Here is a 17,734-nt window from a genome sequence, read left to right on the forward strand (position 1 = left end):
GATCCCAGGACTCTGGGATCATGACCTGAGCCAAAGGCAGTCGCTCCACCAACTGAGCCACCCAGGTGCCCTGGAACTTGTTTAGATACTGATTTTTTTTTTAGCTGTAAAAATAGATTTTTGAGGGGCGCCTGGCTGGCTCATCCAGTAGAGCATGTATGTGACTCTTGATCTCAGGGTTATAAGTTCAAGCTCCATGTTGGGTGTAGAGATTACTTAAAAATAAAATATTTAAAAAATGCATTTTTGAGGCAATCACAACAATTGCATATGGACCAGGTACTGGGTAACTTTAGGATATTGTTGCCCATTTTATTGGGTATGTTAAAAACGTGTGTGTGTGTGTGTGTGTGTGTGTGTGTGTGTGTTCTTTTTAAAAGCTTACCTTTTACGGATATCTACTAAAATATTTTAAGTACGGTGCTGTGATATCTGAGATTTGATGTAAAACGCTTGGGTGGGGAAGGGGAGATGGTAGAAGAACAGGGCATGGGTCAAGTTGATGTTTGAGGCTGTGTGATAAGGATGTGTGGGTTCACTGGACTTGTTCTCTCTATATGTTTCCAAAATTCCATAATAAAACTTAAAACATAAAACCTTCACATTAGCCTTCTAATACTAGCCTAAGAAAAACAAGTGAAGGAAAAAGACTACATTTCTATATATATTATTTGAAATTTCTATTGGGGAGAATGGGGCAACCTATTTATTATAATTACTCAATGTAATATTTCTTGTGTAAAAATATTTTATATTAGAAAGTTGATAATTTGGTAAGATTTAGATAAAACATCTATTTAGTTTTAATCAGCATTTGACTTTGGGCAAATTTATGGAATGCTTGCTTAGAATTAAGATGTGCAGTTTCCTGAATTCAGAACTGTTTGTAAGGAATAAAAGTTTGCATGTTACATTTTATTGCTGCGCTGTATTTTAATTCTTTTTATAATAAACATTGAAAAAATATATTTGTAAACCATCCTTAGCCTCACCAACATATTATCATTTTAACAAAAAGTGTTCACAGAAACTGATAATGCCTTTGAAGTAAAATTTCTTGGCCCTTTCATGTAAATACTTAAATATATACATACCTGTATGCATATACACATACATGTATATAAACATATATAGAGATATATGCATATCCATATATATCATACACCCTGCTTGCTTCCATTAAAGGATTTGGGGGACAATACAATGAGATAATAATAAAAGCAACCATTTCCCTTTCTTACTCAATGTCAGGCATTGTTCTAAGCCCTTTATATTTAATCATTCACTTAATCCTCTCGAGTCCTACAAAGTAGGTATTATTGTCTAGTTTGTAGTTGAAGAAACCAAGACACAGAAAGGCTAAATATTTTGCCCAGGGTTACACTGCCAGTATGGAGCTGGGATTTAATTTAATTTTTTAAGTTGTTTTTTTATTTATTTACTTGACAGACAGAGATCACAGGCAGGCAGAGAGAGAGGGAGAAGCAGGCTCCCTGCTGAGCAGAGAGCCCGATGTGGGGCTCAATCCCAGGACCCTGGGATCATGACCTGAGCCGAAGGCAGAGGCTTTAACCCACTGAGCCACCCAGGCGCCCTGGAGCTGGGATTTTAAACTCAAGAAGGCTGCCTTCTGAGTCTTTGCTCTCAAGCATTGTATTCTATGGACTCTAGGATAAAAAAAAAACTAAAGAAATGTAATAAAAATACTAGAAAAGTCCTTAACTGGAGATTTGTGACAGTTAAAGACATGCACTTTGAGGCCATCCTGACCTGGATTCAAACTGCAACTGAGGCTACCTTTGCGGATGTGAGCATATCCCTTCACGTCTGAGCTTTGGCACCTCATCGGTACAAGTAGCTGCCATTATATGGTGGAGCTGGTGGTTAAGAGGGTAATGAGAGGGGAAGCAGTGTGCCTGTGCCTGGGTTCTAACTCCGAGCTTCATGGCAGTCAAGGAAAAAGAAGGAATATTCTGAGTCCCATCATCCTTTATCTGATAAAAAGCATATCAGTTTGCAAACATGACAGATTTTCTTTTTTTTTCTTCTCTTTTAAAAAATTAACATATAATGTATTATTTGCCTCAGGGGTACATGTCTATGAATCATCAGTCTTATACACTTCATGGCACTCACCATAGCATATACCCTTCCCAATGTCCATCACCTAGCTACCCCATCCCTAACCCCCACACCCCCAGCAACTCTCAGTTTGTTTCCTGAGATTAAGAGTCTGTTACGGTTTGAACGTGATAGATTTTCTTGGTGTATCACTCAAAAGGAAATTTTCAGGTGGGATTTTATAGACAAGACATTGAACCAGCAATGAACATTTGAGAGTAAATGGAATCAACTCTTATAATAAAAAATTGTAATACAAGGCAAAAACAAAAAACAAACAAACAAACAAACAAAAAAAACACACCAAAAAATAGCACATGTCTGTGGGAGACTAAATTAATTTGGTCCAGGTATGTTGCTTCCCAGTGATTTGGTTTAAGGAAAGAACCTGGATTATTTAGAGTGGTGTATGTGGATGACGTGTTCAAGAGATAGACTTCTCTCAGTACAGTCTTCTTTAAATAGGCTTCTGGAAGGAGCTGCTTCGTAGAAGGTGTGAAGTTTTCTTCTTTGACAAGATCCCAGAGCTATCAGCGTTCTGCTTCTCAGTTGAGGGAAATGGATCGATTCTGCTACTAGCAGGCGGAAGGGGATCAGTTGGATCCATATTCTTATCTGAATGGATGGTGTTTTGGTGAGGTTTTTGGGTAACAAAGAATGGAGACCTCAGAGCTAGCTAAAATAAAAGAAGATGATAGAATGATAAAAGGAGATGAAATGATGAAAGGGGAATTCCAGTACCAACAGCGACTAGGTTGTACTTCACAGATGCCAAATCTGGGAGACATCCTGGATTCAAGATGGCTCTACTGTACAGGCAGAGCATTGGTGGATCTTCATCCACCATTGTACCCCAGCATCTAGAACAATGCTTGACGAGTAGTAGGCCCTAGGAATTACAGGTTAAATGAATACATAAAAGGAAGGCAGTGTAAGTCACTGTAGAACTTTGTCAGAATAGAGTCTTGATACAGATGAAACACTGCTGACCCTGCGAAGGGGTGACCATACCCCTTTTTTACTGGTGATCATTAAAACCACAGATTTGCCCAAGTTCATTCAACATGCTACATTGGGGAGCTGGAATTTCACTAGATCTGCTTGACTAAAGCTTGTGCTGGTGATTTGTGCCCCAGAGGTTGAAAGTGTAAACAGAAGTAAACCCACATTACAAGAATATTAAGAAAGCATCATAGCAGCTGTTCTTTTGGAGAGTCCATCAAAAAATATTTTAATAAGAGCCTGATCTGAAATATCAGGAAGTATTTTCTCTTGGTTTTACTATTTAGGGCTCTATCAGAACAAGTAATTTCTATCAGAGTCTTGTATTACTGGGTTACTAGTCAGAGTTTTTAAAGTAAAGATTGGCCATGGATTGTCTGTGTCTCCAACTAAACAGAACAAAATGTAGGAACTGTCTTAGAGGGCATTAGAAAGGTGACCAATTGTCTTCTGGGTGGTTGTAGCTTTGAAATAACTACAGTTAAGCATAAGGGACTCAACAAATTGATTACATTGTGTGTGTGTATGTGCCCACATGCATGCCGGTGTGTGTGTGTGTGTAGGTATAGATATGGTCAGCGGTATTCTTGCCATTTTTTGAAGCCATTTGGGGTTAAGGTTTTCTTTAACTAGTTTATGATCCTCTACCAAATTACTGTAGAATGCATTGCCTCTCCACTGGAGGTCATATTGATACTGACTTTTTAAAATTGACTTTTTTGTAGGTATCAGTATTATCTGCAGCTGAAGAAAGATATCTTGGAAGGAAACATTCCTTGTACATTAGAACAAGCAATTCAGCTAGCAGGCTTGGCTGTTCAAGGTAAATAATGACAGTTGATGATGTAATACATATATCAGATTAAGATGTGTGTTATAACCAGGGTGCCTGGCTGCCTTAGTCAGTGGAGCACAGGACTCTTGATCTCAGAGTTGTAAGTTAAAGCCCCATGTTGGGTGTGGACATTACTTTAAAAAAAAAAAAAAAGATCTTTAAAGAAAAAAATGTGTGTTGGGGCGCCTGGGTGGCTCAGTCAGTTAAGCATCTGCCTTTAGCTCCGGTCATGATCCTGGAGTCCTGGGAGATGTGGCCCCTCGTCTGGCTCCAGGCTTAGCAGGAAGTCTGCTTCTCCCTCTCCCTGTGCCCCATCCAACTGCTCATGTCCTCTCGCGCACTCTCTCTCACCCTTGCTCTCTCTCAAATGGATAAATAAAATCCTTTAAAAAATGTATGTTAAAACAAAAACAGCAAGGGATTCTTAAAGTTACTGACTTCCTATAGTAGTGTTTATGTATTGGTGAAATCAGTTTTCTTGCAGGAAAAAATGAATTTGGGTTACTTCTGTGAAATAAGAGACTTTGGAAGGGTAAGCCTGGTAGCATATGTCAACAGAGCAAACAGACCAACATTAGAGAAACACACACACACACACACACACACACACACACACACACAGTTCAAGGATTTGATCTATAGCTAACTAATATTTAGTTCAAGGGCTTGATCTATAGCTAACTAGTATTTTAGGAAGTGAGGTTGATGAAGTTATGTTTACTTACACTTTTTTTCTTTAAAGATACGTTTATTAATTTTTTCTGAGAGAGAGGTGAGAGGGGCAGAGGGAGAGAATCCTCAAACAGATTCCCTGCTTAGTGAGGAGCCTGATGCAGGGCTCAATCTTAGGGCTCCGAGATCATGACCTGAGCTGAAATCAACAATCGGGTGCTTAACTGACGAGCCACCTGGGACCCTTCTGTTCACTTATACTCTAAGTATACCTCATTTATTGGGTTTCTTTCTTATGCACTTGTCCTGGATTATAGGGCATTATCAATCATAATAGATTAAGTTTTGCATTTCACAAACAATTTTGAATTGTTTGGTTCTGTTATTTTTCATGTCTAGTCAATATGTATTTACCTGTATGTATATACTTTGGGAAGACTTATGATGGGGCATTATTTCAAATGATAACTGGCATTTAATCTTGGAAACTAAAACTTAATCAGAACAATCACTGGCTTTAAGAGTTTTTCATAAGATCTTTGCTGAGCTGTCTTTTTTTTTTTTTTTTTAATAACAAACAATCTCTAAATAAATACACCTGAAGTGATACATCTTGAAGTGATGTGATTCCATTCCGTAGAGGTGATCATTGCTATGAACAGTTTGGTTTCTTTCTGACATCTTTCTGTGCATAAATAAGTAAGCACATGTGATTATAGGGCAGATTTTGTTTCTTTGTTAATTATTAGAAATGAGATCATAATACATGCAGTTTGTAACTTATTTTTTCATTTTATTAGTAGGCATTTTTCCAAGTCAAACACAGGAATCTACCTAATTAATATTTTTTAAAAAGATTTTTAAAATACACACTTTATATAGCTGTAAGGCATATTTGACCTCTAAATCATAAGTGTACTATCTATATTCTGCATATTGAATTTAGTTGTGCATGCTTCCTGTGCAAATTAAATATAATTGACATGAATATTTGTCATTTTGTATAGCTGATTTTGGTGACTTTGATCAGTATGAATCCCAGGACTTTCTTCAGAAGTTTGCCTTGTTTCCAGTGGTAAGAACTTCTTTTGACACTGGGGTTTTTATAAATAGTTTATTTCCATATCCTTAATAACCCCTGAAATGAAGTCCGTATGGTAGACTGGCTAGGCTGGAATAGGGCTGAAACAGTTGACTCTTATAAACAACTCAAGTGTAAATGCTTCCCTTGTTGTAGTCACCAGTCTTTGTAAACCCACAGAGACGGAAGGTGTGCATTCCCTGGGCTGCCCCAGAGAGATTTGTTTTGTGCTTGGGTGTGAGTCTAAGAGAGAGATTCCCTTCCACCTTCTGAGGAACCACACAGAGGTTTTGCTTTTTCCTGAAGGCTCAAGACCTCACAGTTCTGTGGCAATGAGTGTGGCTTCTCAGTAGCAGTGTAAAAAGTAGACGGCAGGGAGACAGCGCTGTCTACTTTTTAAAGGCACGACGGATGTGACCGACAGGAGAACCGCATTGGAACAACCAAGGGAGGTGGCACGATGCTCTTCTGAGCGTCCACACAGCCAGCCAGGGCGTGCCCAGGCTGTGCGGGGCTCGGAACTGGCCGATGGGCATTACCAGCCTGAAAGAACGCAGCTGGAACCTCTCCGGGAGGAACTGGGAGGGCACGGCGGGCAGGGCGGGTGTTTGGCTCCTGAGCAGAAGCTGCTTCGCTCCTTAGCAAGATCATGACCACCGGCGTCAGCAGACCCCCCCACAGACCGACACTAGTCCGAATGCTGCCCGAGAGCGAGGAGAGCCACGAACAGTCAGTGGCTTGTTCACACACTTCACATACTTACGGCTGTGTGTTCTCTTCAGGGGTGGCTACAAGATGAAAAAGTATTGGAAGAAGCAACCCAAAAAGTGGCCTTACTCCATCAGAAATACAGGTAACGCTAAGAAATAAGAAATGGCGAGCGTCCGGAAGCAAAGCGGGGCTGCCCGTGAACTCGGTGTTGGCACAGGGACCCTTGGCGCTTTACCGCTGCTGCCGCCGGGACTGCGATGGGGCGGCGGGGCGCGGGGATGTTTACCGGCGAGGTTGCGGGGAGAAGGGGAAGCCGTAGTCGGCTTCACTCCCTGTGGTGAAGGGTTTGGTGGTAACATAGTCCGTGTGGGGTAGTGCAAGACCAGGGAGGCTTGTTTCCTTTATGGTGCAGCACCCATGGGGTCTTTCTCCTCCGTCCCCCACTGCACCCGTCCCCCCCCCCCCCCCCGCCCACCTTTGGAAGCTGTTTATTTTCTTCTCGGGAATCTGTGCGGAGAGCTGTGGCGCTCTGACACCGTGCTTGTTGCGTCAGAGTGCTAATCGCCCTGACTCGCGCTTCTGGGTCGGTAAGGACTTTCTTTGGTAATGCATCTGGGTGTGTCGTCTATGAGAAAAAGCCTCCCCCCAGAGAATGCTAGTCTTCGTCTGAACCAAGTACCACACAGTTCCATTCCATTCCATTCCTATAACCACTCTTTAAGGTAAATGATACTCTTCTTACAGATTGGAGAAACCAAGCTCAAAAAGACGAGATCACTTGCCCACAGTTACATGGGGTAGAGATGGGATTTGAACCTAGGTCTGTCTGATTATATCCTATTGTTTATCCCCTTGCATTAAAAATAACCTTTGGATGGGCACCTGCGTGGCTCCGTGGGTTAAAGCCTTTGCCTTCGGCTCAGGTCATGATCCCAGAGTCCTGGGATCAAGCCCCACATTGGGCTCTCTGCTTGGCAGGAAGCCTGCTTCTCTCTCTCTCTCTCTCTCTCTCTCTCTCTGCCTGCCTCTCTGCCTACTTGTGATCTCTGTCTGTCAAATAAATAAATAAAATCTTTAAAAAAAGGATAACCTATGGTCTTTGGTCTCTCCCCCCTCAAATCTATATAGTTGCTCACTAAAGATTAATCTTAAAATATCACTTTCTTTTCATCTCCCTTCCTTTCCTTCCCAAGTGTTCATGACTCTTCTCTGGCTTTCCCCTAGCCTGAGTTCATTAGCGCTGCAATTAAAGGCTTCCCCCAAGTTGGTCACATCCTGCCTTTCTAGCTTCGTTTTTTGCTGTCCCAAATGAACCTTTTTTTCCCCTCACTAGTATAATAGATCCTTCAGGCACACATCACCCTATCTCTTGTTACTTGCATGTACTCGTTTGTGCATCTTTTTAAAAAGGAAGTTTAGGAGGTGCCTGGGTGGCTTAGGCGGTTAAGCAACTATCTTTCATGCTCATGTTGTGATCCTAGGGTTCTGGGATTGAACCTTTCCTCCAGCTCCCTGCTCAGCAGGGAACCTGCTTCCTCCCCTCCCCCCTGCTCGTTCACAGACTCTGTCTGTCTGAAATAAATAAATAAAACCTTTAAAAAAAATAAAAAGATAGCTTAGTACTATTGCTCTGTATGAGGCAGGATGCTGTGGCATGAAGATAAATAGAATTCCCTGCCATCATAGAATGTATTCCCTGCTTTGGAGTCTAAGGGGTGGGCTGGACAACCTAGCGGGATAGTAATTATAAACTAACAATGTGATATGAGCGCAGTGGGGGAAGTGTGCATAGAATGTGCTGGGTCTGCACTGAGCAGGGGCATCTGACTTAGACCCAGGGAAATCATGGGAGCTGACAGAGGAGTGATACACAGGTCAACTCTTCCAAGATAATTAGGGATTGATCAGGTGCATGGGTGAATGACAGGTGTGCTGGAAAGAGGGATGCGTGTGCGCAGAGGTCGGGAGGCATGAGGGAGCACCATGGCTTGGTTGCCATGTGGGCTGCCTTGTGGATGTGGAGGAGCAGCAGAGTGAGGCCGGGAAGGTGAGTCTCTGTATAGTTGAGCCCCACGTGGCCTTCCTGCCTATCCTTGTCATTTATAGTCTTTTAACCCTTATTTCCTGGATCAGTCATTTGGCATTTAGCACATGAGGCTTAGTATTGCCTAATATTTTGGATAGTGAGCAGTTACTGAATGGTTTAGAATGAATTCCAGCTTTCAGTGGAGATTTTTGCGGAGTTTTATTCCCTGTGTCCGCCTTGCCTGCCTGAAGTACAGGAAGAGGATTTTTATGACTAACCCTTAGCAGGCAGCACTTTGCTATGCACGTAGCTGGTTTTCAGTCGATGTTGATGGATTGGTATAACGAATTTCAGATGCCTAAAAACCAAAATGTTTGTGGAGGTCTAATGCAAAATTGGTATGTAGCCTTTTAGAATTGCCTTTTGTTCTTTTTTCCATTTTTGGTTTGGTGATTGATCTCACATCTTTTGGGTTGCAGAAGGCTCACCGCTCCTGATGCAGAAATGCTGTACATGCAGGAGGTAGAGAGAATGGACGGCTACGGAGAAGAGAGTTACCCCGCGAAGGTGAGCATAGCCCGGAGGCCGGGGCTCTCCAGATTAATGTTGAGAGCTTTGAGAGGATAGCGGGGAGGCCTGGGGACACCCTCCCATGCAGAGGCTGGAGATGTGCAGAAGCCTGCATACTTGAAAGCGAGATCCTGTGACCAAATGTCACAGTGAAACACATTCCTGTTTGGCAGTTTGTTCTTTGAAATGCTCTTGAAGTGGAGTTCCTTAAGGAGCCCAGGGCTTTCTATTTTCATATCTATTGACAAGGTGATGCCTTGATTTCTTTCAGACTTTGCCCTCCAGGGTAGGTCTTCTGAGCATCTTCTGTCTGTGAAACCAGCCCAGGGAGCTGGGCGTGGTTGTCACAGCTGTTGTGCGGCTGGTGCCGGACTGCTGCTTTCTGTGCTTTCTCCTTCCAGGATAGCCAAGGCAGTGACATATGCATTGGAGCGTGTCTTGAAGGGATCTTTGTGAAACACAAGAATGGAAGGCCGCCTGTGGTATTTAGGTACTTCCCTTATGTCCTTCTGTGCGTGGTGGGTGGCTCCTCCTGGTGACAGGTTTTAGTACCTCAACTAGTAATGGCCCACAAGTCTCTCCCCGAGTCTCACTAGGAATGGAAAGATGCCCTCCCGAGAATAAAATAACCCCCGACTGCAGTGGTCCTTTCATGAGCCACTTTCTTGAAAATCCAATGTGTGGAAAACAGTGCTTGTGAGGATGGCCTGCTTATGAAGTGCTTTAGGTGTCTGACCCTTTTCTTACCATATGGAGGCCATTCTTTGTTTCGATGTGAGTTTTTAATTCCAGCTCCAGCTTCTAGGACTGTCTGTTTGTGGAAATCTGGGCCTTTTTCTGACTCTAGTTATGTACCAAAAATTCCTTAAATATCAACTTCTAAGAAAATTTCTTTCTTTTTTTTTTTTTTGGTTAAGCTAAGTTCAAATAATGTTCTTTTTTTCCCCCGATTGTAAAAATGTGATACTAGTCATTTGTGGAAATCTTAGAATGTATGTAGTGAGAAAGAAGAAAAGGAGGTTCTACGGAAATATGCCAATAGTGGCTGACCCCAAAAGTGAAATTTCAGGTGGTTTAAATTTCTGGGTTCCAAATTATATCTTAAAGATAGCAAATTGGATCATGTTGCTCAGTCCCTCCTTCCCTCCTTTTTCATTCCTTAAAGTCCATCCCCTAGAAGATCCAAAGTGTCATTTCACAGAAATAGTTCCAATTTTACTCTGAGAGCCTATTTACTTTGATTCTATTCCTGATGAAAAATTAAAAGTTTATATTGTTTTTGTAGAGCAGTAAAATATTATACCCTTTTTGGTTCTGAGTTCCTTTATATTTAACCATTTACTGAGTGCTCGTGCTAAGTGCTCTCTGTGTGTTTTCTCATGTGGTCTTCACAACTCTGAGCAGAGGATAATTGAGACTTGGAAAACTAAGTGATTTGCTTCAGGTCACCCAGTTACTAACTGGCATGACCAAGAACTCCAGTTTTCCACTTCGGGTGGCTTTTAACCACTGTGTTAAATGGCTTCTTTTATGAAAAGGAACTTAATTCCCCACAACTCAAGCTCTCTAAAAACCATCCTGACTGTTTCTTCTTGAGAACTGGTTTTTTCCTTTGAAGATTTTTTTTTTTTTTTCCTAAGCTGACATTTTTTATTTCTTTTGCTTTACTGCTGGCTTTGGGGCTCAGAATTCTCCATAGCAATTATGACCATGGAGAGTGTACCTGGCTTGAGGAGCAGACACCTAGTCCTAGACCATGTTGCCCTGGGCTGGGCAGTACTCCTCATTTAAGTCTTCCCAACTTGTGACTTGGGGACAGGGGCCAGAGAAGGATCTGGACTAACCAAATTGGGCAGGACTAATGGTGCCCAAAGGGCCACTTGAAAACTGAAGCCAATCAGCCAGCTTCTATCTCACTGGATAGGAGTTTTTAAAATTGCCTTCTTTTGTGTGATGCCAAAAACCTTTAGGTTTAACAATTAAACATTGAGGGGCACCTGGCTGGTTCAGTCGGTAGAACATGTGACTCGTGATCTCGGGCTGTAAGCTCGAGTCCCATGTTGGATATAGATATTACTTAAAAATAAAATCTTAAAAAAAACCAGAACGAACATTGGATCACTGCAAATTAATTTTATTTATTTAAATAAATTTAAAAGAAATAAATCCAATGTAATGGAGAAGGATAAAGAAGAGTAAATTTTTTGTTTCAGACACATTTTTCCCTTTCATAAAATCATATAGTTATATAATAAAATATTAACATGTAAAATCTAAATGTCAAATACAGTTAAAAAATATAAGACAGGAGTTTGAATCCCAGTGAACTCATCCAGAGCAGTTCATGCTTTGGGTTCTTGGCATTTGAACTTTTCACCTTCAGGCTTTTCAGAGCCCCGGTCCTCCACCTTTGTGCCTCACTTTTGCCTTGTATACCTGCAGAACTTAATGATGCTTGCTTGCCTCTCTCTTCTCTCTCACCCACCCTCCAACTGTGTCCATTTGAGGGAAGCCCTGTACTGCACCTCACTGATCTTAGTATCCTGGGGACCTAACACAGTTTCTGGCATTGCCTATAATGGGTGCCCTTGAAGATGTTTGTTGAATGAATGAAGGAGTCATTGACAACCAGCTAAGATAGGGATCTTTGATCCAACTAATCTGGTAAATGAGGATAAAGAAATCTTACATATTTAAGTACTCTTTGCCTTTACTTAGTCTACGTGTATTTACTTTTTGCAACTAGCTATTGTCACTTCAGTGAGAAGATGCATGTTAGCTGATTAAAACAGCTGTTTTCTTTCTAAAATCATTAACAAATGTTAGCTTGACAACCTCAGGCTTGAGAAGGAAAATCATATATGCTATCTTCCAGGTAGAACTCACATTGCTGTTTTCAATTTGTTGTTCTTTAGGTGGCATGATATTGCTAACATGTCCCACAATAAGTCCTTCTTTGCATTAGAGCTGGCCAATAAAGAGGAGACCATCCAGTTTCAAACTGTGAGTAAACATTAGGAATCTATGTGGAATGTTTTTCCTAAAAGTTAACAGGTTAGCATTTCTTTGTGTGTGTTGGGGGAGGGAGGTGACATTAAAATTGTAATACATAATACTTACATAAAATGTAAAATTTTATAGCATTTTGCTTAATAGCCCTTGGAAAAAGTAGTTGCTTAGTCAATACTATTGAATGAACGAGTCCTTGGATAAATACTATCTAGTATGATGATTTTTAAATTAAACCTAAGGGACTAAATAGGAGAGAAAGTAAGCACTGATACCTTAATTTCCATTGCTAAGCGAAGGGCTCTGTAGAAATACTATTTCACAGTTACTCAGTTTTGCTCTTGACAAAGGCAGTATTAAATCACTGACTCAAATATCTTGTTTCAAATTGTCTTTGCCTATCTTTGTCAAAATAAAAGTCGATTATTTTCATAATTTTAAAATTTCGACGTTACTTTCAAACAGTTTCATGGAAGAGTCAAACCTTAGAATGGTGTTCTTTGTTTTTGTTTTTGTTTTCGGTCTTCTTAATTTAAATTCCAAGTATGGCATTTGTATGATAGGCACAGCATTAGAAAATGAAAGAACCACAATGTGTTTAAAGTGACTTCGATATACTATATCCCGCAATTAGGTCTTGTCCTCAAACTCTGCATCAAGTCATAAATGTGTTCTCATTTACTTTGTGCAATATTTCCTTTGCTAGGAAGACATGGAAACCGCCAAGTACGTGTGGAGACTCTGTGTTGCACGACACAAATTCTACAGACTGAATCAGTGCAGCCTGTGAGTAGAGTCAGTCTATCCGTGGAAATGGTAGGAAATAAGGAGGTTAGGCATTTTTAACTCGAGCTTATGGTATCCTCTCGAAAAGCAAATTTTGTAGAAAAGAATAATTTTATGACATTATTAACACAAACTCGGCTTTTTCCTGTTAAAATAACTCTCAAAAACATTTTCGTTTTACCTTCAGAATTGCTTCTAATAACAACAGATACATGCCTCTAAGATCTTCACCTGTTTATTAACATCACTAATCCTTGATAGTTAAAAAGAGAATGTTCTTTTTTTTAATCGGCATTTTGAGTAATTAAAGATTATTCAGCTTGTCAAGCTGTTTGAAGAATTTATACCTTCTCTTCCTAATGTACCTTGTTCTTGGTCCCCATGGGTTTTCCCCTTTGTGCTGGATCGTTCCGATCAGCATGCAGTCTTGCTGTACTAAGTTGCCCATTAAAAACACTGTCCATTCCACGTGCCATTGAGCCACGGCTGCATAGCTCTGCTCTCCCGTAGGGCACATTTCTGCATAGGGGTCGTTCGCGTAGGCTTACTTTCTCCCACCTTGCTTCCCCTAGCTGCCACACACTGACATTGCTTGTCATAGTGTCAGTGGCCTTCATCCCGTGGTCCTTTCAGCACTTAACCCCCGGCCACCCCTTCCTTCCTGCACCCTGCCCCTCGTCGGCTGCCAGGACCCCACCTCTCTTGCTTTTCCTCTTTCTAGGCTGTTCCTTCTCAGCTTTGCTGGTTTAATCCTCAGACTACTTCCACGCCTTCCTCCTTCCCCTTGTACAGGCTTACAAGTAGTGCATCTGGTTTTATTTCTAGCTCAGTCTTCTCCCTGAGCACAGCTGACTGCCTGTTGACCTCTCCACTTGGGGACCTAAGAGGTATCTCAGACGTGATAATGTCTCAACCCAAACTTGATGCCCTCTTCCTCTTCCTGGCCCCAAATCTGCTTCTTCCCTACTCTTTCCCATTCCATAAATGGCAGCACTCCATATTCACTCCACTAAGTAGGCCCCAAACCTACTTAATTCCATCGTGACTCCTGTTTCCTTCATCCCACATCCAGTTTATCAGCAAACTCGGCCTTCGAAATGTATCTGAAATCTGACCACTTTTACCACCTCCTCTGCTAACAGTGTGATGTGAAGCCGCCAGTGTTTCTCCTCTGTAGGATTGCTGGAGCCTTCTGACGCTCTTCCCATGTCTGAGCCTGCCCTGCCTACAGCTTGTTTCCAGATGTCAGCCAGACTGGTCTTAGTTGAATATGGGTCAGATCTCTTGCCCTTAAAACCCTACACTGGCAAGACCATCTGAGATCTGGTCCCTGCCTGGTTCCCACCTTGTTTCCTTTATACCCTCCTCCTGCTCACCCTCTGCCAGCCACATTAGGATCCTTTTTGGTCTGTGAACATGTTTTGCCCTCAGGGACACTGTGCTTGCCCCTTCCTCAGCCTGAAATGCTCTTCCTTCCGATGCCTCATTCTCCCACTGTGTCCGTCGTCGTGTGATCAGAGGGAGCCTGGCTGCCCCAGGTACTCCCTCCCTGCCCGCTGCCTGTCTCTGTCCTTCCCCTTGCCCTGATTTATTCTTCCTAGTACTTGTATATTTGCTTGCTTACTTGTTTATTGCCTGACTCTCTTCTCAGCAGGTGAGCCCCACAGCAATGCGGGGGCAGGCACTCTGGTTAGTCCCTGTGTTCCCGGTGCTGAGCAAGGGGCTGGCCCGCAGTAGGCCTTGGTGAATTTGTTGAAGAAATGCATGTTAAGAGATCTGATTGGGGATGTCCGTGGTGCTGGAGGAGCCCTTAGAAGAAGGGCTCCTAACCCAGAACTGCCAAGCTAGGAAAGGCTTCCCAGTAGATGGCATCTACCCTGAGATGTGGAAAGTTTCACTCCATATCCACAACCTTCCTTTAAGCTGCTCTCTCCCCCTGGCGCATTGTGGCTGCCTCCCGTCTGGCTCCCCTACCCCATCTCCCCTGGCTCCAGCCAGTTTTCTGGATGGATGAGCAAAAGATGTAGCACTTCACCGAAGTTCTAGCTCAGAACCACATCTGAGCCTGTCCCCTTCCGCACCCTTCTTTAGCTATGGTGTGAAGTGCAAGAGTCCTGTGATCCTCCCCTGGGCTTATCTGCCCAGCTGACCCTTGGCCCCGGCCCCGGAGCCCACAGTCCTTACAACGCCGATGGCTCCTGCGGCCCCATGTCTTGCTGGAATGCGCTCTCCCCCCTTCTCTGGCAGACTCTTTGTGGTTTGTCCTGGTCGGTGCAAGTGGGGCCGTCCTGGAGGCCACCAGCATTTAGTTTGCTTCATTCTTTTTCCCATTCTCAAAGTACTGGTGGTTTCCTACCACTTTCATAACAATGATCTGATTCCCCGGATACTTTCTCTGGGCCAAGCATTATGTGGAGAGCTTTTATCTCCTTTCCTCTTTACAGTTGCCTGATTTGTGCAGTTACTACTGCCCTTTTGTAGACCAAGGTATGGGGATGTAGAGGCCTGCAATGTCATGGCCGCTGTGCAGCCGGCGCTCCCCGCACCACATGGGGCTGCGGGCGTGGCACATGCCTGCTGCCCTCTGTGGACCAGGCATTCGTGTCTCATCTGCCAGTGTCCCAGTGGCCACCAGGGCACCTGGCACCTAAGGCTTAGTGAGTGATGGAAGCCTGAGACGGTGCTGGGTGTCAGAGGGGAGGAGAGAGAGCCGTTTGCTCCTTGTTGATTTCCTTTTACCACTGATTGTAAATTGAGGGAAAAAAAACATCTGAACAGGACATTTGTCCCTTCAGGCCAAGAAGGAAGAGGAAAGGCTGTGGGAATACTTTCTATTTTATAAGTACCAAAGGTGTGAAGAAAACTTGGTTAAGAATAACCGTGCAAAGGGCAGGCCTATCTTTGGGACTCAGGAAGGAAAAGAAATGATCCGGGATGACCCTGTGGGAGAACAAGCCAGCAATCAGCCTCTAGGCCCCAGTCCTCCTTTTCCCTTTGAAAACTTCCTCCCCCAACCGTGCTTTCCTCTAAGTCTGCTGCTGGTCTGAGGATGGGATTTGGGAGCGCACTACCCGACAGGGAGGAGGAGCCCTGCTTTCTTTGTGGGTATGGGAAGCCCTCTCTGAGGGTGGCACTCTCAGGTCAGAGTGCCTTTGTGTGTGAACGCGCTTCCCCTGGGGGCCAGATTCCGTGGTGCTAGGAGTCCAGGCCAGTCACATTTGGGGCTCTCCTGGGCTGGCCTGGTTATCTGAGCACGTGTGACACTATTCTTAGGCAGAGGTGGTGTTCTGAGGTTCAGGCAGTCCATAGCACTCTGGAGGGGCATGGCCTTTCCTAAGTGTGAGGGTCTTCGTAGTGTTGGACCCTTAGAACCTCAGTTACCTCTTCTGGAAAATAATGGGGTATCAAAGCAATCATTTTGAATAGACCCAAAATATCTCTTGCCAGTAGGCATCCATATTGATTAGTGGTTAATGCCTTTTTTTTTTTTTTTTAAGATTTTATTTATTTGAGAGAGCTAGAGACAGCATAAGCAGGGGGAGAAGCAGAGGGAGAGAGAGAGGGATACGCAGACTCTGTGCTGAGCAGGGAGTCTGACAAGGGGCACGATCCCAGGACCCTGGGATCGTGACCTGAGCCGAAGGCCAAAGCTTAACCAACTGAGCCACCCAGATGCCCCAGTGCCTTTATTTATTTATTTTAAGATTTTATTTATTTATTTGACAGACAGAGATCACAAGTAGGCAGAGAGGCAGGTCAGGGGGCGGGGAGTAGGCCCCCTGCTGAGCAAAGAGCCCGATGTGGGGCTCAATCCTAGGACCCTGAGATCATGACCTGAGCTGAAGGCAGAGGCTTAACCCATTGAGCCACCCAGGCGCTCCTCAATGCCTTTTTTTTTTTTTTAAAGATTTTATTTATTTATTTGTCAGAGAGAGAGGAACGAGAGTGAGCACAGGCAGACAGAGTGGCAGGCAGAGGCAGAGGGAGAAGCAGGCTCCCTGCCAAACAAGGAGCCCGATGTGGGACTCGATCCCAGGATGCTGGGATCATGACCTGAAGCTGAAGGCAGCTGCTTAACCAACTGAGCCACCCAGGCGTCCCCTCAATGCCTTTTTTAAAGGAGTTTTTTTTTGTTTGTTTGTTTTTTGCAAATCACCACTTGCCAATGATTATAAAGTTCAGATGGAAAAGAAATCAATTCACTTATAGAAGTCTAAGCTTTGTAATATTGCTGTTTCTTGCTAAATAAGAATATAACCACATTATTATGATCTTCAGCTTCATTATTATGGTCTGTATAAAGAAAACACAAGGGGCTCCTGGGTGGTTCAGTCAGTTAAGCAGCTGACTGAGCTTAGGTTGTGATCTGGGTCCTGGGATTGAGCTGCACTTGGCCTGTGTATTCAAATTTTATGATCTTTTTTTAAGGCTCTCAACCTAGACTGTTCAGTCACATTTAGTGTAACGATCCTGGAATATTGATAGATTTGTTGTCATGGTCCAGATGGGTCATTTTAGAGTGTGATGGGCATTTAATGAAACTGTAGCAAGCCTGAAATTGGACAGTAGATTCTGGATAGCTGGGTCAGCCTGGGGTGCCTGGTGGCTTAGGAGATGGTTCTACTTGTATAGAAAGACTTTGCTTCTAGAGTGTCCGTTTCCACACCCCTCAGTCCTGATATATAATTCAGTGGTGTTTGGGATGGCCTTGGTGTGACTCATCCAAACTTCACCCAGATGACCATATTTTAGAATTTATAAAATGACATGATCCATCATAAATCTTGCCCCCTCCCTCCACTTTTTAAAAGAAGGTACTTTATTTTTTAATTTTTTTTAAAGATTTTATTTATTTGACAGAGATCACAAGTAGGCAGAGAGGCAGGCAGAGAGGAGGAAGCAGGCTCCCTGCTGAGCAGAG

The 17,734-nt window shown here is 43.1% G+C and overlaps 1 protein-coding gene across 3 annotated transcripts in view; it reads left to right on the plus strand.

Moving 5' to 3' along the window:
* The window catches only part of PTPN21 (protein tyrosine phosphatase non-receptor type 21), a 78,615-nt gene that overhangs the window by 36,420 nt on the left and 24,461 nt on the right, over positions 1-17,734 (plus strand). For all 3 annotated transcript variants that reach the window (XM_032344733.1, XM_032344734.1, XM_032344735.1), the window contains exons 4-10: positions 3,849-3,946; positions 5,638-5,705; positions 6,494-6,564; positions 8,928-9,015; positions 9,420-9,508; positions 11,934-12,021; positions 12,734-12,813. In XM_032344733.1, the coding sequence (XP_032200624.1) occupies positions 3,849-3,946; positions 5,638-5,705; positions 6,494-6,564; positions 8,928-9,015; positions 9,420-9,508; positions 11,934-12,021; positions 12,734-12,813 (582 nt within the window). The remainder of the gene's footprint in view (positions 1-3,848; positions 3,947-5,637; positions 5,706-6,493; positions 6,565-8,927; positions 9,016-9,419; positions 9,509-11,933; positions 12,022-12,733; positions 12,814-17,734) is intronic.

The sequence above is a fragment of the Mustela erminea genome, chromosome 5 (genome assembly GCF_009829155.1).
Source record: "Mustela erminea isolate mMusErm1 chromosome 5, mMusErm1.Pri, whole genome shotgun sequence".
Classification (NCBI taxonomy): domain Eukaryota; kingdom Metazoa; phylum Chordata; class Mammalia; order Carnivora; family Mustelidae; genus Mustela; species Mustela erminea.